The sequence below is a fragment of the Syngnathus typhle genome, linkage group LG18 (genome assembly GCF_033458585.1).
Source record: "Syngnathus typhle isolate RoL2023-S1 ecotype Sweden linkage group LG18, RoL_Styp_1.0, whole genome shotgun sequence".
Lineage (NCBI taxonomy): Eukaryota > Metazoa > Chordata > Actinopteri > Syngnathiformes > Syngnathidae > Syngnathus > Syngnathus typhle.
Genome location: NC_083755.1, coordinates 6,354,734 through 6,378,494, shown reverse-complemented (window position 1 = coordinate 6,378,494; position 23,761 = coordinate 6,354,734). Strand labels below are relative to the sequence as shown.

The 23,761-nt window shown below is 40.6% G+C and overlaps 3 protein-coding genes and 1 long non-coding RNA gene across 4 annotated transcripts; 3 read left to right on the top strand and 1 right to left on the bottom strand.

Annotated features, from left to right (window-relative positions):
• The first annotated feature begins 511 nt into the window (after positions 1-511).
• Positions 512-10,737, top strand: LOC133142621 (transient receptor potential cation channel subfamily M member 4-like). The gene is made up of 28 exons (XM_061263975.1): positions 512-654; positions 1,741-1,802; positions 1,871-2,048; positions 2,130-2,310; positions 2,651-2,820; positions 2,979-3,156; positions 3,800-3,864; positions 3,966-4,199; positions 4,890-4,992; positions 5,072-5,193; positions 5,256-5,537; positions 5,625-5,726; positions 7,036-7,164; positions 7,231-7,360; positions 7,439-7,584; positions 7,665-7,777; positions 7,853-7,966; positions 8,047-8,096; positions 8,154-8,392; positions 8,466-8,581; positions 8,932-9,064; positions 9,133-9,307; positions 9,375-9,540; positions 9,618-9,799; positions 9,871-10,003; positions 10,067-10,139; positions 10,203-10,296; positions 10,365-10,737. Exons 1-28 carry the CDS (start codon positions 592-594, stop codon positions 10,385-10,387), a joined length of 3,756 nt encoding a protein of 1,251 aa, XP_061119959.1. The 5' UTR covers positions 512-591; the 3' UTR covers positions 10,388-10,737.
• LOC133142626 (uncharacterized) lies at positions 10,507-12,473 on the bottom strand. Its single transcript, XR_009710226.1, has 2 exons — positions 12,263-12,473; positions 10,507-11,396 (listed from the first exon to the last, which is right to left on the bottom strand). It is a non-coding gene; the product is annotated as an uncharacterized LOC133142626 (long non-coding RNA).
• Positions 12,474-12,505: 32 nt separating this feature from the next.
• Positions 12,506-18,255, top strand: LOC133142624 (uncharacterized). Its single transcript, XM_061263992.1, has 17 exons — positions 12,506-12,660; positions 12,777-12,825; positions 12,983-13,015; positions 13,096-13,272; positions 13,355-13,506; positions 13,603-13,692; positions 13,759-13,825; positions 13,925-14,088; positions 14,784-14,889; positions 15,495-15,524; positions 15,604-15,780; positions 16,157-16,311; positions 16,379-16,468; positions 16,736-16,783; positions 16,867-16,957; positions 17,248-17,411; positions 17,933-18,255. Exons 2-17 carry the CDS (start codon positions 12,777-12,779, stop codon positions 18,086-18,088), a joined length of 1,749 nt encoding a protein of 582 aa, XP_061119976.1. The 5' UTR covers positions 12,506-12,660; the 3' UTR covers positions 18,089-18,255.
• A 2,994-nt stretch (positions 18,256-21,249) lies between these two features.
• ca15b (carbonic anhydrase XVb) lies at positions 21,250-23,715 on the top strand. The gene is made up of 9 exons (XM_061304712.1): positions 21,250-21,308; positions 21,410-21,482; positions 21,755-21,781; positions 21,855-22,025; positions 22,263-22,411; positions 22,470-22,565; positions 22,641-22,716; positions 22,781-22,944; positions 23,020-23,715. The coding sequence occupies exons 2-9, from the start codon at positions 21,410-21,412 to the stop codon at positions 23,224-23,226; spliced, it is 963 nt and encodes a 320-aa protein (XP_061160696.1). The 5' UTR covers positions 21,250-21,308; the 3' UTR covers positions 23,227-23,715.
• Positions 23,716-23,761: the final 46 nt, after the last annotated feature.

The following is a 23,761-nucleotide window of genomic DNA, read 5'->3' as shown; positions in this document are numbered from 1 at the left end:
CATGGCAAAACATGACAGCTTGTGTGGCTGCGCTTTTCCCTTCCCACATGAATGTAATCCAGGCTCAAGTGTGATATTTTTAGTCCTGTGCAAGAGTCTTCATGTTTAAAAATTTGACAGCATGTATTGGAGGCAATGTTGATCCAAAGTCAAAGTCTGATTTATTGTCAATTTCTTCACATGCCAAGACACACAAAGAGATCGAAATTACGTTACCCACTATCCCACGGTGGCAAGACATAGTACACAATATACATACAAGTAAAGAATACATACATAATAAATAAGAGGAGCAAAAATGTAGCAAGTGTGCATACAGTAGACATATTAGAAGTGCTCTCGAATAAATTGAATTAAGTGTGACATTTGTGTGGTTGTGGGAGGTTCAGATAGTATTTGCCTCTTCCAACCACACCCTTACCTGGGTGCTTTTCTTGCTCTGCACCTTCCTTGCTTCGTCTGCACGGACTGAGAAACTGTGATCAAATCGGAAGGGGAAATAGTCAGTCAATTATGGTTTAAAAAAAAATCCACAGTTCATGTTTTTTCCTGACATCTTCCTCTAAATCAGAGGGGGGGAAAAAAGAAAGCATGAGAGACACTGGAGACGTAGCAGACGGCGGACACAAAAACAACAAAACTGAAAAGGACCAGGTGAGGACGGGAAAAAAACGTTTTTGCAATTGTTGTGGAGGAACTAGCAGTTGTGAAAGTTTACAGACATTGAATGAGTCACAATGACGTGTCCGTGTTAGCGCCCATTCAAGCATTGCACGTTTGCGTCTTCCTTATCAAACGCGAGGGCTTTTCATAAATATTTCTGGAAGACGTTGGCGTTTGGCCAAATGACAATTTAGCGTTTATCGCGTAACGCGGGTGAAGTTAGCATCCGATAGTGTCAAAAGCTAGCTTAACAATAGCGGCTATCGGAATTTACACGAAACAATAGTGTTGTGTTGTCCACTTTAACCTGTCACCTGCTTTCAACGCTGTCTGGGTGTTTCTTTTTAAGAAGTAAAACATGAGACAAAGTCCAGTTTTGAATGGACGACACGTTAAACTCGGGGAAAAACTTTCCGCCGTGTTTCTCGAACATCAAAGTACAGTACAGTACCGAAATGAGTTATCACAATGGCCGCGTCCCATTTCTATTTGCTCAGCTGTCGTGTTTTGGTATCACGTGGTCGTACTATTTTGAAACAGTAAATGAAACGCAGCCTTCTTCGCACTATTATTTAATATTTTTTCCTTGGGCAAAAAAAGTTATTTTTTATTTGAATAATAAATAATATTATTTACTTATAAGTTATGCATTATGTAAAATCAATCTATTATTTGTCTCTTCTACTACAGTAATAGCAACATGCACAATACCTCACTTTATAAGTATACTGTTTTAGTATAAATATAAACAGTATGAATGTAAATGTACAGTTGTATACATTACAGCCTGTGTAGAAAATATTTTATTTGTGATTTTGGAGGGGGAAAAAAAGTATTTTGCAATTTATAATCCTTTTAACATTCACCCATCTCAAGTCTTCACACTCTCTTCGCATACACACACTGGGGCAAACTGCAGCACCTTGTCATAAGTCACAGTCGAGTGTTTAAATCCTGCATGCCTCACTAGTGTAACATCAGCTATTTTTTTATGAACTAACAACGTGCCATGATTAGATTTTCCATCTCCATCAAGCTCAGAATTTAATTTGAAGTGACCTCGAATCTATTTTCCAGAGCTGGATCCCCAAAATCTTCAAGAAAAGAATTTGCACCACCTTTGTGGAAGATTCTTTCAGGTACTATGACATTCATATGCTGATGTCTCATGCTCTTTTATTGACTTGAATTCCTCCATTTCTCTTAGTAATGGCGGCTTGTGCCAGTGCGGGGGGACAAGAGATACACATGCCTCCGTGGCGCTCGGCGATTTTTTCAGCACGGCCATTGTCAATCACTGGGACAGCGCCCAGCATTCCTCCGAATACCCAACGGATGCCTTCGGAGAGTTACAGTTTGCAGGCGCCAGCAAGCGGCACAGCTACGTGGGTGTTTTTCTTTGGTTCTGATCGATCCTATTACTCCACGGCACTTAACATGAATTATTTTATTTGTACGGGTACTAGTTTTTGCGCTTGTCGTGGGACACACCGCCGTCTATGGTCTACACCCTGATGACCGCCCACTGGGGTCTGCCCGCTCCGAACTTGGTGGTGTCCGTCGTGGGCGGCGAAGGCAGGACGAAGGTGAAGACGTGGGTCCGGGAGGTCCTCAGGCAGGGTCTGGTTAAAGCCTCCCAAAGCACAGGTAAAAACATCAAACAACGGGCTACAACAATCACATCGATGACTCATCGCTCGGAGCTTTCCTAAGATCATGTGAAAAGTGTTTTTGCACTTGGAAACAAAAAAGGCCATGCCAATAAAGCCAGGGCCTCCTTGAGGGTGTGAAGTTAAATTTGGAACGACAATGGGCTTTTCTTCCTGACTACTTTGCCAAATGCAGGTGGCACGCGCTGTTCTCCCGCCATCTGAGGTCATTTCTACCAGCTTTCCTCTCGGAAGACCTCGGATCAAAGCGAAAATAATAACGCGGTTTCTTTTGATTGCTGCTTTTCTTCCAATCAACATTTCTTGCGCCTTTTCAGGAGCTTGGATCTTTACGGCGGGCCTGCGCGAAGGTGTCGGCAGGTGCGTCGGCGAGGCGGTGAGGGATCACGCCACCGCAGCGTCGTCGCTCTCCCTCAATAAGGTGGTGGCTCTGGGCGTCGCTCCCTGGGGCCTCGTCCACAACCGCCAGCAGCTGGTCAATGAACAGGTTGTCCTCTCACCCAATTGGATTTAGAAGCCAAGTTTAGTTCTGCAGATGTCCCAATACTTCTGTCCATCTATCTCGGAATCTCCAAAACAAAGTTTCTTGACCTTTACTGAAAGAACACCTGCCACGAACCTTTCCCTTGATTCTTCTTCTTGCAGGGCAGTTTTCCTGCCAAGTATTATGTCAACAACATAACCCGGGACTCGTGCTGCCTGGATAACAATTATCAGGCTTTCCTGCTGGTGGATGACGGCAGCGTGGGACGTAGAGGTGGCGAGACGGGCTTCAGGGCCAAACTGGAGGACTACATCTCCCACCAGCGAACGGGCATTTGGGGTAACTCCTTTTTTTTTTAAATAGAGCCCATTGTGTGGCTGAATTTTTATTTTTTTATACATTCAACGCGAAGGTCAGCTGCCTCCATTGTCCCCCCCTCCTCCTTGTTGTTATTCTTGCAAGTACTTTTACAAGGATCCAACCGGAATTCTAAGAAAGCACGGATCTTACTCCCTAATGAATCACGCTTTACTACCCCGTAATGTGTTATGCTGAATTGATTGTGTTGACTCCTGAACTGAAGGTATGCGATGATCCTGGCAGCCTTTGCATGCCCGAGCATGCTTTTGACACGTCAAGTCAAGAGCAGTGCAACAACAGAAATGAACCAAACTTCTTTAACTCTTGCCTGACAAAAAGGAATATCTGCATTGATCATAAATCATAGCATTTTAGATAATTTTGTATGTTTTTTTGAAGAACACATCCACAGTAATAAGAGGGTGTGCACACTTTTGCAAAGACAGTCATTTTTTGGGGGAAAGGTTTTGAAATACTTGAATTTTTTTCTCATTACAACACAAAAACATTTGAACAGGGGTGTGTAGACTTTTTTTTTTTTAATCCTCAGCACTAATATTCCTACCCATAGACTTATAATGATAATAAGAATATTCCTTCTGTCTCGTTTTTTTTTTTTTAGGCAGCGGCAGTATCGACATCCCAGTTCTTTGCATGCTGGTCTCAGGAGATGCAACTCTACTCGAGGTAGAACCATATTGGGTCATTCTGTTTTTTTTTTTTTTGTGAACGCTACAAAAACAACAACACACCCTGAAGAAACATGTCCCTATTTCCTTTGTTACCAGAGAATTGATCTCTCTCTGAAGAGCTCCATGCCCTGGTTGGTGCTAGCGGGCTCAGGAGGCACGGCCGACTTCCTGAGTGACATTGTGAAGAATTTATCGTTAGCGCCGGTCGTCCCGTCTTCCGGCGAAGGTGACAGTGAGGCCGGGCCCAGTGTGGATCTGAAAGACAGAGTGGCAGAACGGGTTCGCAAATATTTTCCCTCCGAAGTGGAGACGGACAAACTTGTTGAGCGTGTAAGTGCAACACCTCTATTCACACCTGTGTTGTTATTGTTTTTCTTTTTCTTTTTTTATTATAAGCAGTAAGCAGGAAGGCCCAACAGTAAGTGGGCAAATATTATTATTCTATTAAATAATTGGTATTATGATCTTATTTTAAAAATCAATTTATTTGAATTAATTATTATGGTATGATTCAAATGAATTATTCTACCTGTGTCTGCTTTCAAAATGTTTTTTTTTTTTTTATAAGCAGCAAGCAGGAAGGCCCAGCAGTAAGTGGGCAAATATTTGATTAAATAATTGGTATTATGATTTTATTTAAAAAAATCAATTTATTTGAATTAGATAATTATTATGGTAGGATTCAAATGAATTATTTTACCTGTGTCTGCTTTCAAAATCCGTTCCATGAACGCCAAAGTTTTTCCACCCCCAGTTGTACCCTACAATAGATGAACCTCTGAGTTTGGGTTGACCTTTCTTTTAATGCCGCTGGGCTCAAAATTCCATCGCAGCACAGGCAGGATCTTTCATAACAGACATGGAACGTTGCCAAGTAATTTGCAGAGGGCATAAACGCTCACAAGATATCCCTCGCTACAATAGCCCCTTCAATTTTTTTCCTCGTGCAACACCATCCACTAGACACTGCTGCTCTTGAAACAACAAACACTTTGTTCAACACTTTGTGGACTTCTCCAGGCTCTGAGCATCTACCAAAACAAAGACCTGATCACCATCTACCACGGAGAGCAGGAGGGCCCCAACGACTTTGACACAGTGTTGCTCAAAGCTCTGGTGGGAGGTAGAGTCCAAATATCCAATCCACATTAAAGACACCTTTCAGGTGGCAGCTTAATTTTAAACACCGTGCCACTTCCCAGCGTCTAAACAGCGGGTGTCGGTCGACCACAGCCCGTACAATGAAGAACTGAAACTGGCCGTCACGTGGAACAGGGTCGACATTGCGAAAAGTGAACTCTTCAATGGAGACATCCAGTGGAGGGTGAGTAGAAACGACATTGAGAGTCAGAAATGTCACATGACCTGTAAAATGACCTCAACCAGTACGAAGACCTGGAAGACTCCATGACCGACGCCCTGGTCAACGACAAGCCTCAGTTTGTGCGCCTCTTCACCGAGAATGGCCTCAACATCCTGGACTACCTGACCTACGGCCGGTTGGAGAGCCTCTACAGATCAGTGGCTGACGGGACACTTCTCTACCAGCTTCTCCAGCGCCGCTTGTTGGAAAGACTTGGTACGCCGTCGCCCCTGCAGGAGACTCCCGGCAAAAGTGCAGCGAAGAATATTCACGGTGGACCAGTGTCTGAGCTCAGTCTTTTTGAGGTGATTTTTTATTTATTTTTTTCTGGAACATTTGAAATGTGCGCCAATCTTTATTATTTATTTTGTTATGTTTCCTTTTCTCCATAGGTGTCAAGAGTGCTAGAATTGTTAATGGGTGACGTCTGCCAGCCATTTTATTATGCTCCATTGGATTTGGAGCAAATCACATCCAAGAGGAGAGCGATGAGGGTAATTATTTATTTATTCATTCATTTATTTATCGGGGTTTTACATTAAGATGACCAGTTTGCATGATTGAAAACCCGCTGCGGTCGAAATCTATTTGTGAGTCACTTTCTCAAGAGCCACGTTGCGAGGCAAATATACACATACACGTGAAACACTGCATCATGTGAATTGATGGTGGGTGGATGTTTTAAATGGATTAAACTATTATAAATATAACAATAAATAAAAATATATTGATAAATATAAATTTAACAAATATATAATATAATATAATATAATATAATATAATATAATATAATATAATATAATATAATATAATATAATATAATATAATATAATATAATATAATATAATATAATATAATATAATATAATATAATATAATATAATATAATATAATATAATATAGCTTTGATGCGGGGCAAAAATTCATGTACTGCACTGGATTGAAACCATGTAAATTGATGGTGGAATGATGTTTTGAATTGCTCTATCGCCGTCTTGTGGTTAAAGTCTGAATGACATGCTTAAACCGCTATAATAGAATACAATACAATATATGAGATGTTTATATTAGTTATAGTTGTAGTAGATGTAGTTATTATAAATCATAAAATTAATAATGAATGAAATTAACAATAAAAATAATAACACCAATAATAATAATAATAATAATGACAGTGATAAGTAGATGTAGTTATTATAAATATTAATATAAAGTAGTTCATATAAATATTAATATAAATATATCATATAATGTAATATTATATAACAGGTATTTATATTTACTACATGTACTTATTTATTTATTATATTATAGTAATAAATATATTTATATTAACTACATCCACTTATTTGTTATTATTATTATTATTATTATTATTATTATTATTCATTTTATTTATTGTATATTTTATGATTTACATTAACTACATCTACTACAACTATAAATAATATAAACATTTAATATATCGTATTGTATTATAGCGGTTTAAGCATGTCGTTCAGATTTTTAACCACGAGATGGCGATAGAGCAATTCAAAGCATCATTCCACCATTAATTTACATGGTTTAATATTTACATGACCTATGGCAGATATAGGTAATATTAAATTATTTATTGTTATAGTAGATAGAGTATGTCTACTATAACTATAAATAATATAAATATAAAACACCTACAAATCTCAAAACCTTTGCATGTATGTGTTTCTATCAATTTCAATGTGGGAGAGGGTTGAGATGAACAACATTTTTCTATATGATCTCTCTTTATTGATCATATCCAACCTGTTGGTTGTCTTTCCAGCGCGCCAGTAAGCTCCTGCGTGGCGACTGTTTGTATCGGGAGAAGCGTTGCCTCTTCCCCTGGGCTTCGCTCTTCATCTGGGCCGTCCTCCAGAACCGCAGCGAGATGGCCACTTTCTTCTGGGAGATGGTAGCTTTCCAGATAGAAGATGGACTCGTGTAATGAACAAAACCTTTTTTTATTTCTTCTTTCCAGACAGGAGAGTCCGTACTGAGTGCATTGAGTGGCTGCAAGATTCTCCGAGAACTTTCCAAATTGGAAACTGAGACGGAAACCAAACTGTCAATGAAAGAGATGGCCCAGAAATTTGAGAATCTTGCACATGGTAAAAGCAGAAACATCATAACATTTAGCAATATTGAGCTCAAGCCAAATATTTTATTATTTATTTTCTGAATTTCAGATGTCTTCAGTTCTTGTTACCGTAGCAACGAAAGTCGTTCCTTCACTTTACTGATTCGCAAATCGCCGGTGTGGTGCGGGACCACTTGCCTCCAAATGGGCATGAGTGCCGACGCGCGTCTTTTCTTCAGCCACGATGGAGTCCAGGTGACTCGCTTTGTTTCCACCAGCGCACGGGCAGATCTCTTAGCACTGAATGAACGGATTCTTTTTTCCTCTTTCCACAGTCTCTGTTGTCCCAAATTTGGTGGGGTGACATGAAGAGGAACACAGAAGTGTGGAAACTCTTGCTCACCTTCTTCTGCCCCGTCCTTTGCTACACCAACTTGATCTCCTTCAGGTAACTTGGTATTCTCGTGAACAATCTCCGTGACTTAGTGTATATATATATCGGGGTGTTCTTTCCACCTCGCAGGTCACCAGAGGAGAACCCGCAGGAGAAAAATATCAATCCCAGCGAGGACGCCGTGGGCCGAGACAACAGCCTCTACGGCACCACCGTCTTCTCCTTCTCCGACATTAAGCACATGTAATCAACTCGTAGCAAATTCTCATTTCATCTTTAATGGCGTCCACAAAACTGAAATCATATTTTGCTTCCACCTCAAGTGAAGCAGACTCCCAAGGAATCTACACTCCCAGAACTGCCACCATGAGAGGTGAGTCACCCCCGTTTTGTAAAAAAGTCGAAAATCCTCATTGGAGTTTTCGTTCAGGCCGACCTCTCGCCCCGAAACCTCCCGAACGTCCGTTCGTCGTGTCCAGATGGCGTCAATTCTGGTTCGCGCCAGTCACCTCCTTTTTGGGCAACGTCCTCATGTACTTCCTCTTTCTGCTGCTTTTCGCCTACGTGCTGCTGGTGGATTTCAAACCGCCGCCCCCCGCGGGTCCCGCCATAACTGAGCTGGTGCTTTATTTCTGGGTCTTCACCATGGTGTGTGAGGAGATACGAGAGGTAATTTTAACACCCCTCCCATCCCCACCACCAAGTTCTGCAATGACTTTAACTAATATCTTTCTTCCCCAAGACCTTCTTTTTAGGGACGAAGACTTTGCGCCAGAGACTCCGAGTGTACATTCAGGATGTTTGGAACAAATGTGACCTCACCGCCATTGTACTGTTCGTCATCGGCTTAATTTGCAGGTTAGTGGATCATCCACGCGTTGCAAATTCAATGTCCAACCGAGGTGCACGATTGACATTCTTGGAATAGTTCACCAATTATGTTTGTAAGTAGTCACCATAGAGATCCTCTCCATTAATGCGCTAACGACATTTTTGCTAGTTTTCCCGCCGCACCAGTTTTTGGCAGCCTGCTAGACTTGACATCTTTCTAATGGGTGTGATTTCTAATTAAGGATAAAGAGAAGCCAACTCCGGGTCGTTAGTTCAGTACAATTTGTACCCTTGATTGTTAAAATCACATTCGTGACACGCTAACATGACAGGCTGAGCAAACAATGGCTGACTTTAAAAAAATATTTGACTCGTAGGATGTTCAACTGGTCTTACGAATTCGGCAGAGATGTTCTGTGTGTGGATTACATGGTGTTCACACTCCGCCTCATTCACATCTTTGCCATTCACAAGCAGCTAGGACCCAAAATCATCATCGTGGGAAAGATGGTAAGACTAAAAATTGACGAGACATCTCAAGAAGGTACCAAAGGAGATTTTGTTTTTTTGTATTTTAGATGAAGGATGTCTTCTTCTTCCTCTTCTTCCTGGGGGTGTGGCTGATGGCTTACGGCGTAGCCAATCAGGCTTTGCTGTACTCCTACGACCCCCGACCCGATCGTATTTTCCGCCGGGTTTTCTACAGGCCGTACTTGCACATATTTGGACAGATCCCCGTGGAAGAAATGGATGGTAGCGATGCACGATGGCGACCATTTTTTTTTTTGCAATTCTCTCTGACAGCTTTTAATCTTCCCAGTGGGGAAGGATTGGGACATGCCGTGCACCAGAAACGTGACACTGATTGACGCCGGTGCAGAACCGTGTCGGGTTACGTACAGTAACTGGCTGGTGGTAATCCTGCTGGTTGTTTACCTGCTGGTCACCAACATCCTACTTATCAATCTTCTCATTGCCATGTTCAGGTAGACGTCTCAGCACCCCCCCCCCCCCCTTCCTCCATTTTCTTTTTTTTCATCACTCCTATGTTTTGTTTTTGCAGTTACACTTTCAATGAGGTGCAAGCCAACAGTGACATCTACTGGAAATTCCAACGCTACAACCTCATCGTCCAGTACCACTCGCGCCCCTCGCTGGCCCCGCCCTTCATCTTCCTCTCTCACATCAACCTCTTCATCAAAAGGAATATCCGCAAGGTCTCGTCCGTCAAGATCCACCACTTCGGTCTGTGTTTTTGGTTTTTTTCCCGTCCATCAATGTCGGCACAAGGGCTGAATTTGTTTGCGTCTCGGCAGTATTGCAACTCAAAGGCAAGACGGCAAACCGACTCATGACGTGGGAAACCATCCAAAAGGAAGAATTCTTAAGCGCTCAGAGTAAAATCCAAAAGAGCAGCGACTCGGAGAGACTCAAGCGCATGTCGACCAAGTGAGCCATTTCAGTCCGAGTAGAATTTACGTCGGGAATAAAATGTCGGGTTTTTTTTTGCAGGGTGGACGGTGTGATGAAATATCTGACTGAGGGCAGAGACTTTGACCACAGACTCAGGACTTTAGAGACTGAGGTACAAAAAATGCAATTTGAAAATGATTGATCGGTCGTGTTTACGAATATTTTTCTCCCGCAGATGGAGTATTGCTCCAGCGCACTAAGCTGGATTGTGGATACTTTGGCGCAAGGCGGCACATACAAACCCCCTCGGCCCCCCCCAAACCTGAGAGGTACGTTCCGATATTATTCCCGCTACTACTTATCACACTTTTTATTATTATTATTATTTTTTACACAGATTCATTCACACCATCTTCTTGAGGAGGGGGGGGGGCGTGTCCCAAAAAGACCTCAACGGTTGTCATGCCAACTGCCTGCCAAAATGTTTTTGTTACTCACTAGAAGCTATCAATATTGTTACATTATCGAATACAGGACTGTTTTTTTTAAGTGCAATGTTTTTATTTTCAAATGCCAAACTATATTTATAGTTTACAACTGGAAAATGTACATATTTAACACGGGTGGAGGCTAGTTCACATTTGATGCTGACTTTGTACTATTTGTTGTCACTTTATGTTGTCGATAAGAGTCACGCTACTTGAGGAAAGGATTCTTTTTTTCACTTTCACTGTTTTAATGTTTTACAATAAAATGTCGTTTACAAATTCTTTGGATACACATGGACCGACATGATTGATCGAGCGAGTGTTAGCAAACAATAATGGTCAATTTAGAACCAATGTTTCTCTGCGTGAGAATCTAATGTTGGTGAATGAAACAAGTTTTGGTGCTTGTATAAACAAAAGCCGGGAAATAATAAAAATGTCATGATAAAAGTAGTTAAACCAAAATATTGCGGAGACGAGAACAATGAACCAGCAGAATCGGCTTTGTTGATTTCGTTTTTTCCCAGTCAATAATAGTTTCCAACAAGCACTTTTTTTTTTCTCAACCGGTTTGTCCTATCCAACTTGCTGCCACATAAAAAAAAACAACCTGGCAGAGAGTCGGAAGTTCAAAGTCAAAGTCAAAGTCAGCTTTATTGTCAATCTCTCCACGTCACAACACACAAAGAGACCGAAATTACGTTTTTCTCTATCCCACGGTGACGAGACACATAACACGATAGACATACAAGTACGCGACACAATATAAAAACAAGAAGGCAAAAATTCAAACAATCAATAGTAAGAGTGATGAATAAATAATAAAATTAAATAAAAGTTAATCCTTACCCTTAGTTAAATCTTCACCATTAACGATGAGTCATAAGAAGGTTGGTGCACAACGCCCTATTTCTGCACATCTGATCACATTTTCGCAGATCCTAGGCAAAAAAAAAAAAAATCTCAAGGGACAATTCTCCCACAAACATTTTTGACTAATTGAGGACTTGAGAAATTGAAATAATCCGCAAGAGCTGGTGTTGAATTTTACACAAATCATGTCTCATTGGCATCAAGTTTTCAGGACTACGCCAACAGTCCAGATGGACCTGTTGTATGAAAACCATGAGTATAAAACATTTAGAACATTTTAATGAACGAGGAAATGTGACGTCTTAATTAGTTTTGTTTGCAATTAGTTTGAGTTTCAGTCAACCGCGTCTATCTTACTTGATGGATGAATGGCACAAAAAGTATACAAATTATTATTAGCGATTAGAAAATGAAGTTTTAGTGATTAAATGATTCAAATTCATAATTATGCAAAATTTGTCCGTTTATCAATTGACTGTTTTTTTTTTTTTGTCTGACGATAAATCTTTCTTTGTTTTGTCTTTGTCTCCAAGTTCACATGCCACACAGAACCTGTTGAGTCGGTCCTTTGACCTCACTTGTCCTCGAGTATGAACGGGCGGCAACAAATGCCTCCGCTCGAAATTAATCTTTGTAATGTCTTTATGTAACATAGCGACGAGGACTACATTCGGACAATGTTGCTTTATGTAACCCAAGAATGTATCAATACATTTGAATTCTTAAAAAAACGTTTTCAGCCTTTTGTAATAATCAGATGCCCTTTTCTGAAATGATGTTGTTGGGCCTGCGGATAATCCCGAGAGTATTATTTAGATTCTCTGTCAGTTTACAAAAGAGCCTTAAGAGTTGTTTGTATATGGTCCGATGCTCGATAATACTTGGATTTAGCGGGACTTCACGCTTGTTTACACGTGCTATTATGGCCGCTTACCTCAAAGGCAGCCATCAAATTCTTTTATTGTCCTTTAAAAAAAAGTTTTGTTGTCATTTTGCGGACCACCAAAGTGAGTTGGAATTGGAATCTGTTGATGCGCTGCAAACAAAACTAAAAAAAAGTTGTCATTTATTATTCTAGCAAAGATCTGACTACAAGAAAGCAGTGAGAAGAAAAAAAAAAAAAGCTTGGTCATGTTTCCTGTCTCCCCTATCCAAATTAAATGTTGTTATTGAACACAGTGACCGCTCCCTTCAAAACCCCTCCTGCTCTATATTACAAACTGGATTGTGACACTTTTTCCATTAGGATTCGGCTTGGTGTTTTAGTGTTAACGAGAATATTTACATGCAGTATATTTGAACCCTCGTGACTTTTAAGGCCTGATTGATAAGGTAAGACGCACCTCGTATTTATATTATTATTATATTACGTGCCTGATCTGTGAAATAAATATCATGTGATGTTTATTGAGTTATTAACATTTTTCTCTCTGTCTTTCTTTGTTAAGATGCGTTTCTCCTTTATTGTGCTGTGCCTGAATGTGCTCATAAATAACGGTGAGTGAAATCCATCGACGAGACATTTCGAGAACTGAACAATTTGTTAAATAAATATTTTCCGGGTCCTACACTGGAAGACAGCGGTATCGATGTTGTAGTATCGGTGCATTTTTAACATGAATTAAACAGAATATCACCCCCCCTCGGAAATCAGTTGCTGCGAGTACGTGGTGCTACACAGGTTGCGGTGAGTAAGCGGCCATTTGTGTGTTTAAAAACTTGGGTTGCCCCCCCCCAGCTTTTCGACGACCTCCCCCCTTTGAACAGAACACACACCCAGCCACTGGCCTGACCTGAACGGCTCCTTCTGCGGGGGTCAAAGGCAGTCCCCCGTCGACATACAAACCAGCCACGTGGAGAAGGACGAAAACCTCCTCAGCTTCTCTTTTGTCAACTTCTCGTCTCAGAATAGCTTCAGGGCCTTTATAAACAATGGACACACCGGTACAATACAAATCATTTCTATTTGACCGTGCAATGATCATCTGTGTCTTCCTTATTATTATTATTTTTTTTTTTTGCGAAGCTAAATTCATCTTGAATGACAACGAGGTCGAATTGAGCGGAGGTGGACTGAATGGTACGTATTCCACGCTCCAGCTCCATTTCCACTGGGGCAACACGGAGCACCATCCCGGGTCGGAACACACCGTGGACGGACACAGATACCCCATGGAGGTACGTTTGGCATGGGAAAAAAAAATCCGGATGGATTCTCGTGTGACTTGGGTGAGAATCACACCTCGGATAAAAATGTCACCAAATAACTTCCAGATGCACATTGTGAGTCTGAAGAAAGGTCTGTCAGTGGCGCAGGCTCTCGAAGATCAAGCCGGGATCGCCGTCCTTGGCTTCTTCATCAGTGTGAGTGCAGATGAAGGGAAAAATTGGGGCTCGCTAAATTTAATGACGGCTGTCCCCCCTTCCTAGGAGACTGAAGATGTAAATTTGTCAAGTCCTTGGAGTGCCTTGACTTCTTATCTTCTGAACAAAACAGGTACAAAAGTGATCTTTTGTTAAGAAGCAGTTATGTAATGCAAAATAAATATATTTTAACACACACACACACAGAAAAATTGTTTGCCTTTCACCACAGACACAGAAGTCAACGTGACACACGCCATCTCCATAAACGACCTCATCGGGGACGTGGACCGCAGCAAATACTTTCGCTACATGGGCTCGCTGACCACGCCCTCCTGTAACGAAGTGGTAGCCTGGACGGTATTTCAGGAGCCCATCAAGGTGCACAAAATATTGGTGAGTCGAGAAAAGTTGCTCCTAATAATTCACTCCCACTAACGCGGCTTCAGGTTTTTCATTGACAGTAACATTAGAGTGTTGACAGAAGTCGGAGGCCTCTTCAATGACAGATTTTTTTTCTTCTTTCCAACAACTGCAAGCAACTTTTGACCTCTGTGGAAATTTCCCCCTTTTTCTAGACATTTAAAAAACAATCCTGACTAACATGTTTAATCAGGCCGCTGACACAGTGTGAAATTTAAATCCAAGATTTTTTTTTAATAAATTGTGCGGAAAAAAATAATAATTTAAACCCAAAATCTTTGCCTTCCATCCAGTTTGATCCAGATATTGTAAACACACAGTACATGTGCCAATTTAACGTCCCTCTTAATGTTATACTTTGACAATTATCTCTAGATCATCCACGTCAGGATGACTAGACGAAGAAAAGCCTAATCAGATTATTTGTTTAAAGCATTGCCAAACGGAATCCTTGTCATCATCCGATCGTGACGGCGCCCTCGCACGTGTATGGGGGCACCGACGAGGGTTAGGGTAGTGTGACCTTGTCTGTATTCTGTAAACAGCTGAAGACAGAGACAAACGGAAACTGATGTAGAAAAGTCTTTAGTGAGCTGAACATGGTGTAAACCCAAAGTCAATTAAGTCTAACAGCTTTTGCACCCTCCTGGCCCGCATTCTCCATTCAGCTCCAACAATTCCCTTTCAAGACGGGCCTCACCAATGTGTACCGACCAGTGCAAAGCCTGAATGGACGCCGAGTGTTTTCTTCTCCCGCGGCTCTTCTCCCTCCTAGTGAGTTGTCGCTCATATTTTTTATTTGCGGCCCTGCTTGGTTGAACACAAATCTATGATGCGTAAAAAAGTGCATCCATCTGCTAAATAATTGAATAAATAGAAATGACATTAATAATAAAAAAACATTTAATTTATAAATGAAATTAATTCATTCATTATAATTAATGGTTGAACACAAAGCTATTATTTTGTTGCATACATCTGCCAAATCATTGAATAAAGAGAAATGACATTACTAATTAGTTAATGATCATAAATAATTTAATTTACAAGTGAAATTAATTGAGTAATAGAAAAAAAATATCATTGACTAAACAATTAAGTGAAATTGGATCATCACACTGGCTTTAATAAATAAAACAATTTAATTTATAAATGAAATTAATTAATAATAATTAATGGTTGAACACAAAGCTATTATTTTGATGCATAAAGTGCATACATCTGTCAAATAATTGAATAAAAGAAATTGCATGAATAATAATAAATGATTTAATTTATAAGTGAAATGAATGAATTAATAATTTAAAAAATCAAAATCATTTCATTGACTAAACAGTTAAGTGAAATTGGATCATCACACTGGCTTTCTCCATCTTTAGGTCATCAATGGTGCTATGATGAGGAATGTGGTAAGCCGTCGTCAGAGCCATCCTTATATTTCCTGTTTGTCGATTGCAAAATGGTGTTTTGTCGCCGCCGCCTCCATAGACTTCAATCCTACCAAGTGGTACCTTCTGCCGGACTCGCACTGCGACGGCGAGCACCAATCGCCTGTCAACATCGAGACGACGAAAGCCGTGAAGGACGAGCACCTTGACGGCTTTGCTTTCACACAGTTTGACGACAAACATGTCATCAAGTACATCACAAATACAGGCCATACAGGTTGGAAAATGACACTTGTGATGATGGTTTAATATAAAACCATTATCTAGAGCGTAATGTATCATTTACGATTTATGTAAGCATTGTTAATATATATTTAAATGAGGTGGTTTTTTTCAGTTGCGCAACATCTTTGGTATTTGAAAATGTTACTCTTAATTTAATGGAAGACTTGACTGCAACCTTAATGTGCTTCCATGTGTATTTTAATTTTCAAAATTTTCAAAATAATCTGAATCAATTTCAAAAATGGAGGTAAGAGAAAATTTAAATTGAAAATTATTTTTAAAAATTAAAAAAAAAATCAACATTTTATTTGAAAAAAAAAAAAAAGTATGTAAAACAAAACAAATATTCCGACTATATGTGTTTACAGTCAAGTTTGTGCTTAATGAGGGTGCGATGGAAGTGTCCGGGGGCGGCCTGGGTCACGTCTACTCCACAATCCAGTTCCACTTCCACTGGGGTTCCTTATCGAACGACTCCAAAGGCTCCGAGCACACGATCGATTCCAAACGATTCCCTATGGAGGTGCTTGGAAATCACATCATTAACTGCCATTTATTGCTTTCCGAGATGTCAAAACACTTTCTTTCAGGTGCACATCGTAAACAAGCGAAAAGATTTAACTCTAGAAGAGGCGGTTAACACTACGACTGGCCTGGCAGTGTTGGGATTCTTCATTGAGGTAACGTTATGGGTTCTGATCGTGGGATATTTACAAAAATGTGAACGGGTGGCTCACGATTTTGCTGCAGTTGTTGTGTAACACATAATGTAGGTCAAATATTCCCCCCCCCCAGGCGGCCTCATCGTATATACTGCTGACAATAGAGCCGATGGAACTGGGCCGAGTCACAATACATTTTTGTTTGACTCCAGTTGATAATTGACCCATTAGAGGCAGGGTGTGGCATTTGCTGACGTCAACATAAATTCTGTTTATCCTTTCTAGGCCGCAGCGAGTTCAAAAAGTAGTGGTGCTGCAGAGCAACATGACGATGTAAGTAAAACTTATTTCAGCGCCGATTGGCTGGGAACAGTTTCAAATCATTCTTTCACGAAAGCAACATTCTTTCCGTTTAGTCGTCTGACGACTCTCATGACTCGTCTGATGCGTCGACGACAGCTACCTGGAAAACATTGATCGGTTATCTGGAAGAGATACAAAGCATCGGTGTGTATGTCTTTATTAGCGCCCGCTATTTGCGTAGCGTCACATTTGAACTGGACTCTTCCATTTTCCACCCCATCTCTCGTGGAACTTTGGTTTCTGAAGCTAGCCTCATGTGTTGACATCAATTTCAGTGGAAAAAAAAATCCAAATATTCCCCAAAGCTAATTATCAGGGAGGTCCAAGCCCCTGCAGCCCCCCCTTCTAGCTCCGCCACTGCCAAATTCTGTCCTGGACTACAGACTCTTTGCATTTCCGTAAGATTAGCCAAAAACTTTTTTGCTGGACAACAGGTTCACGGGTGGAGGTCACGAAGGAGATGTCTTTGGCTGAGCTACTCGGGGATGTGGACCTCACTTCCTACTACCGCTACAATGGCTCTTTAACCACGCCCTCATGCAACGAAGCCGTTGTTTGGACCGTCTTTAAAGACTCAATCAAGTTGGATCACAGCATGGTAAGGTAGTCATGAAGGGTGTGAATACCTGATTTTCTTGGTATGCTGACTCGATGAGAAAAATATGTACCGGCATAGTGGAACTGTCGATTCGAATCAGCTCCTCCTGTCTTGTGATTGATGTTGTACGTCAACATGATATTGATCACTATGTCGAAACATTGCGTTCGAGTACTGGCTTTGATCACTATCAGGATTGCATGTGACAGATTTTCCTGAGTAAGAAATTCCAAAAATATTTTTTGAATTAAATACATGTTGCTGATTAAGACATTTAAAATATATAGATTTAACTAAATAAATTTTGCTGATTCAAAAAAGAAATAAAAATAAATCAATAATAATAAAAATATATTTATTAGTCATATAATAAATATATATATTTAACTAAATAAATTTTGCTGATTAAAAAAATAAATAAAAATAAATAAATAATAATAAAAACATATTTATTAGTCATGTTGACTTTTTTAAGAAACTAGACCGCATGGTATTGACAGTAGCTCGCTATTTCCCTCCAGCTGACGATGTTCCCAAACCGGACCGGCTTCCGTGACGTGTTCCGGCCCGCACAGGCTCTCCGCGACAGAACGATTTCCACCACGGCTGGAGGCAGCACCCTTGCACCTGCTGCTTTTTTTGTCATGCTGGTTCAGTTCTGTGCCTTTCTCCTGTGATTGCAAACGACATCAAATCTAGTTGTGTCAGGATACGCTGTAAATTATTCTAACTGTGCACTTTATCAGTCAATCATCTCAAAACCTCCCAAAAACGTATCAATCATTTGTGTGCGAGTTGGTGGACCGCAAATTATCAAATAAAATGCAATGAAATCCGTAAACAATTTTTAATAGTGAAAGTTTTTTTATTCGTATTGAAAAGGCTCCAGGTTATGTCACCTACCTGGCAGGCCCAAAACAGTGTTTAGGCACGCAAACAATCCTCACTGGGGATTTTCTCAAAGAACTGGTTTTCGAATCCCATTGTTAGTAATTTGAAAGCTTCATTAGCTTTTGGTTGTCTTCCCCAAATCAGATTATTTTGTTTAGCCCATGCTGAACCTCTACGCACACACACAAAAAAAGATCTGCTCGACGAAAGATGAACATCTAGGAATGTTCATTTGCAAACAGTTGCTTCTTGCTTTACGTCATGGTTGGACAGTTGACAGATCCAGATCGATGTGACTCGAGCATGTTTGCATTGGTTGGATGTCAAAAGACAACAAGCAAGCGTCTCATATTTTATTGGTTTGTCAAGTCAAGTCAAGTCAAGTTTATTTGTATAGCCCTAAATCACAAGCAGTCTCAAAGGGCTTCACATAGACAGAAATTGACAATTATTCTCAAAGCATCCCCTGATCTTAAGCTCCCAAAAGGGCAAGGAAAAACTTAAAAACCCCTAGCAGGGGGAAAATGAGAAACCTTGAGAAGGGACCACAGATGGAAGGATCCCCCTTTCAGGATCACCAGGTTGAAATGGATGCAGAGAGGGCACAAATGATACAACATGAAAATCAATTAAATAAAAAGTGGATCTCCATGTCACAGCAGAGGGCTGCCGAAAGGAGCCCTCAATTGTCCTGGCAGTGCTCTTCGAGGAGGTTGAGCTGCAGTTCCCCTATCCTGAATTGGCCACGAGAATCCAGATAGCCGCTGTCAGCATGGGTACCACCTAACCACCTCCCCGGCCGGGGAGGGGGGAGGGAGGGGGTGGAGAGGGAGAGAAAACAAACTCCAGCCGAATCGGCCACTACAGGTTAGTTAAAGGCCATGTCATAGAAATGTGTCTTTAAACGTGTCTTAAATGTTTCTACTGAGGTAGCAGTCCTAATATCCATTGGTAGGGCATTCCAAAGCTCTGGAGCCCGAATAGAAAATGCTCTAGAGCCTGCAGACATTTTCTTAGCCCTCGGTGTCGCTAAAAGGGTAGCGTTTTGCGAACGAAGGTTACGAGACGGAACATAAGGAACAACTAGGTCGACGAGATATGAAGGCGCTAAGCCATGCAGCGATTTATAGGTTAATAGAAGAACCTTGAAGTCACATCTTAAATGGACCGGAAGCCAATGTAAGTTGGCTAGTATTGGGGTAATGTGATCAAATTTTCTTGTCCGAGAGAGCAGCCTTGCAGCGGCATTTTGTACTAACTGTAGACTTTTGATGCGGGACTTAGGAAGACCCGAAAATAGTACATTACAGTAGTCCAGGCGCGACGTGACGAACGCATGTATAATAGTTTCCGCATCACCGGTCGAGAGGATCGGACGAATCTTTGCAATATTACGAAGGTGAAAAAACGCAATTCTGGTTATATTCTTAATGTGCTTTTGAAAGGAGAGAGTTTGGTCAAATATTACCCCGAGATTAGTTACAGTATCGCTTTGAGTGATAGTACGGTTATCTATAGTTATAGCGGTTTCCTTGAATAAGTGTTGATAACGAGCTGGACCAATTATCAACATCTCAGTTTTATCTGGGTTAAGACGAAGGAAGTTGAGAGACATCCATTGCTTGATCTCCGCAAGGCACTTCTCAAGATTACAACAATCCCGCGGATCTGTCATCGATAACGGCATATATAATTGGGTGTCATCCGCATAGCATTGAAAACTAATATTATATTTACGTATTATGTCCCCAAGCGGAATCATATAAATATTAAAAAGAATTGGTCCGAGAACCGATCCCTGTGGGACACCACATGTAACATTATAGAGCTCCGAGGACGCATTGCCATGGACCACTCGGTGCGTCCTGTTTGATAGATAGGAATGGAACCAGCCTAGTGCTGACCCTGAAATACCAACACAACTTTTAAGACGCCCTAATAAAATATCGAAGTCTACAGTGTCGAAGGCAGCACTAAGATCGAGTAGTAACAGTACAGACGAAATGTTTGAATCCATAGCTACGAGGAGATCATTAGTCACTTTAGCAAGTGCTGTCTCAGTGGAATGATTAGCTCTAAAACCAGACTGAAAAGTGTCGTATCGATTATTGGCGACCATGTAATCAATAAGCTGCTGCGCTACTACTTTTTCAAGAAGTTTTGCTATGAATGGGAGGTTTGAAACTGGCCTATAATTACTGAGACAGTCCGGGTCAAGATTTGGTCGCTTAAGTAACGGTTTAATGATAGCGGTTTTAAAGGCTGTTGGCACTATCCCAGAGGAGACAGACAGATTGATTATATTTAAGACGGACAGTCCTAAAATTTGAAATAATTCTTTAAGTAGTTTGGCTGGAAGAGGGTCGAGTAAACATGTTGTTTGTTTAGCCGCACTAACAATTTGTGTAAGCCTTTCAAGAGACACGCTTTTAAAAGTTGAGAGGGTTGTTGCATGATCATCAGCGTTGGTAAACGGCGTGCTCGACCGAGCGATTGGAATGCTATTCTTGATCTCATCCCTAATGGATTCAATCTTTTGAGCAAAAAATTTTGCTCATTTTTTAATGACAAATATGGCCAATTCAAAAACTGATTGAAAAAATGATTGAATCCAAAAAAGCCAACTCGCCAATCATTAAGTAAGGTTCAATGGGACCTTCAATTTAACTTTATTTGGTCAGAAATGATTTATTTTCCATACAAATTTTTTTACATTTTATACATTATATATATATATTATTTATTTATTATATTTATAATTTATATTTATTTGTAGATTTTTCTACTAACTTTCTACTTGGGCGAGGTTGCTTACATGTTACAAAACAATTTTAACAGTGACAAAGCATAACGAGATTTATATCTTTTGCTCACGTTAAAAAAAAAAACTGGAATTTGAACGATGGGTTGGGTGGAGGTGATGATGAAGGCCTTGCCCACTCCGAAACAGAGCATATAAGAAGGACAGGTAAAGTATTCTTGAGAGCACACACAGGTGACTTCAAGGTGAGATGCATCATTGGACTGCTTTTTAAGGTTCTTTCAATATTTCAGCAACATTTCTCATTGGATACTAAAATGTTTTTTTTTTTTTATGATTATTTTAGATGAAGTGGTTGGTCGTTGTCGTGGCTGTCGGCATCCTTGTGGCGGATGTTTATTGTGCTGATGATACAATTCGTAAGATTTTTTTTATTTTTTATTTTCACAAAGTTTATATATGAAATATTACATCGCAGCCATTCATTACATTTCTTTTATTATATTATTGCTCCACTAGTGGCTTAACTGTAACATATTTTATTTGCGGAGTTGTCACGCCATAAATGATTTGTTATCTTCTTCGCACAATGCCGACGATTGTATTTCAAGATGCTCCACTTCCGTGTAGCTGTACGTTTACGAGTCACTAATTATAGTCTGTCTATTTCCATTTTCCCGCTTCTCCCCAGCCTGGTGTTATCACAACGCAAGTTGCAGTAAGCAATCGGCATTATCTCCATTCATCTTCCTCATTGCACTTTATCAATAACCATCAACCTCTGATTTCAGATGATCTCACATGGCCTGTTATCGCTACGGAGTTCTGCAACGGGACCCGCCAGTCGCCAATCAACATCGTGACCACGGATGTCGCAATGAACGACAGCCTGACAGATTTCGCCTTCACAAACTTCAACAATCCTAACATTCTGACCGATATGACCAACACTGGCAAAACCGGTGAGCATTATTTTCTCCGTAAAATTGTTTATTTCAAAAAGTGACATACTAGCGTCATGCTAATGCCAAATCGTAATAACGCTCTAAAATGGTGCATGTAGACAGACAATATCACAATCATCCGTTCTTTATCCTCCGCAAAGAAAAAACAAATGCTGTATTGACGAGCCTGGAGAAATCTCATGCTCCTTGTTGTGTGCTACCACAAACATGTTTGTTTTCCCCTGTCCCTTTCAGTCAAAGTGAACTTCGCGTCAGGAGTGCAGATTTCAGGGGGAGGTCTTCCCGAAGCTTACGACAGCCTGCAGTTCCACTTGCACTGGGGCAACGGCAGCACCGTACCTGGATCCGAGCACACCGTTAACGGAGTGCAGTTCCCCATGGAGGTGAGCTGCGATTGTCTCCCGCCATGCCAAATGTCTCAAATGTTGATTCTGCCCACAGTTCCACATTGTCAGTATCAAGTCCAGCTTCAACGGGAACACAACTCTGGCCGTCAACGACTCCATAGGAGCTGCTGCGCTTGGCTTCCTCATTGAGGTACCGAATTTTCATGTGCTTTTGTGTGTGCACTTTAGATTCCCATTTGTAATATTAAAAAAAAAAAAAATCTAGGTTTTGCCGAACACTACTGATGAACCTGCCAGTTGGAAAACTCTCACCGACTACCTCGAGAACATCACGTTGGCAGGTGAGGCGACGCTCGAGCCAAATTCTGAGCAGTCAAGCTGACAACATTTGACGTTTGTCATTAGGCCAGACCGTCAACTTGACTGCAGGACTCTCACTGGACGATTTGCTACCTGGAGTGGATCGCACTCAATATTATCGATATCTCGGCTCGCTTACCACGCCAAACTGTTTTGAAGCCGTGGTATGGACTGTGTTTAAGGACACTGTTAAAATCAGCTCAAACTTGGTGAGTTTTTGTGACATCCCAGTGTGAGAGAAAAAAAAAAAAAACTCCTAACTTCTCACTCCCTTTTGATCCTAGATTGACAAATTCAGCACAATGCTGCATATCGGCAATGAAACCTCCTCAGAAATCATGGTGAACGTGTTCAGGAGGGTTCAGCCGGCACAGCCCGTCACGACTCGTTCTTCGGGTTCAGACGACGACGATGATTCCAGCGACGCTACCAGAACATGTCTTTCCCTGGGACTGCTGGTTCTCAGCTTGGTACTTGGGTGGAGTTACTAATTCATTTACGATCAGAGAAACCAGTTTGTGAACTTGCCTTCTCCGACATGTTTTTTTCCACTCTGCGTGTAAGCTAATCGATAATAGGAATGACACTAAACTGAATGTCCAATTACTTTTGTATGTTTTGATGAAGGAAGTCCATATAAGGTCAAATGTAATTCCGGGATATAATTTACAACCGTTTTACTGGTAGCTAGCACTGTTACGTTGATTGGGATCAACTTTCCCACGGACTGCACGACTTGCACACGTAGCCGAACTTTTTACTCAATGTGAATCTGTGCACCGATACAGAAATTTATGACGGTTATAAAAAAAAAAAAAAGAAACTTGATGAGTAAATTACACGCTTGTTAATGAAGTCAAATCACAATGAATTACTGCACTTTGTTATATTTTGCTAAATTGATCATGACTCCAATTGTCGATAAATAAATAATAAAAAAATGACAGAAAAATAATAAAAAATATTCCAAATTTAAAAAATATGGCGAGTATGTTTTTTTTTTTGAATAGTCACACAGAAAAAGTA

What these genes read in the sequence shown, in the direction of transcription:
- LOC133142621 (XM_061263975.1), top strand. Translation starts at nt 592, where the DNA reads ATGAGAGACACTGGAGACGTAGCAGACGGCGGACACAAAAACAACAAA. An exon ending in GCTCAAAGCTCTGGTGGGAG is followed by an intron (nt 4,993 to 5,071) that starts GTAGAGTCCAAA and finishes GCCACTTCCCAG; the next exon opens with CGTCTAAACAGCGGGTGTCG. An exon ending in CGTCAAGATCCACCACTTCG is followed by an intron (nt 9,800 to 9,870) that starts GTCTGTGTTTTT and finishes GCGTCTCGGCAG; the next exon opens with TATTGCAACTCAAAGGCAAG.
- LOC133142624 (XM_061263992.1), top strand. Translation starts at nt 12,777, where the DNA reads ATGCGTTTCTCCTTTATTGTGCTGTGCCTGAATGTGCTCATAAATAAC. An exon ending in GAATGTGCTCATAAATAACG is followed by an intron (nt 12,826 to 12,982) that starts GTGAGTGAAATC and finishes CTCGGAAATCAG; the next exon opens with TTGCTGCGAGTACGTGGTGC. An exon ending in CCAAACGATTCCCTATGGAG is followed by an intron (nt 16,312 to 16,378) that starts GTGCTTGGAAAT and finishes ACTTTCTTTCAG; the next exon opens with GTGCACATCGTAAACAAGCG.
- ca15b (XM_061304712.1), top strand. Translation starts at nt 21,410, where the DNA reads ATGAAGTGGTTGGTCGTTGTCGTGGCTGTCGGCATCCTTGTGGCGGAT. An exon ending in CGCTTGGCTTCCTCATTGAG is followed by an intron (nt 22,566 to 22,640) that starts GTACCGAATTTT and finishes AAAAAAATCTAG; the next exon opens with GTTTTGCCGAACACTACTGA. An exon ending in CGAGAACATCACGTTGGCAG is followed by an intron (nt 22,717 to 22,780) that starts GTGAGGCGACGC and finishes GTTTGTCATTAG; the next exon opens with GCCAGACCGTCAACTTGACT.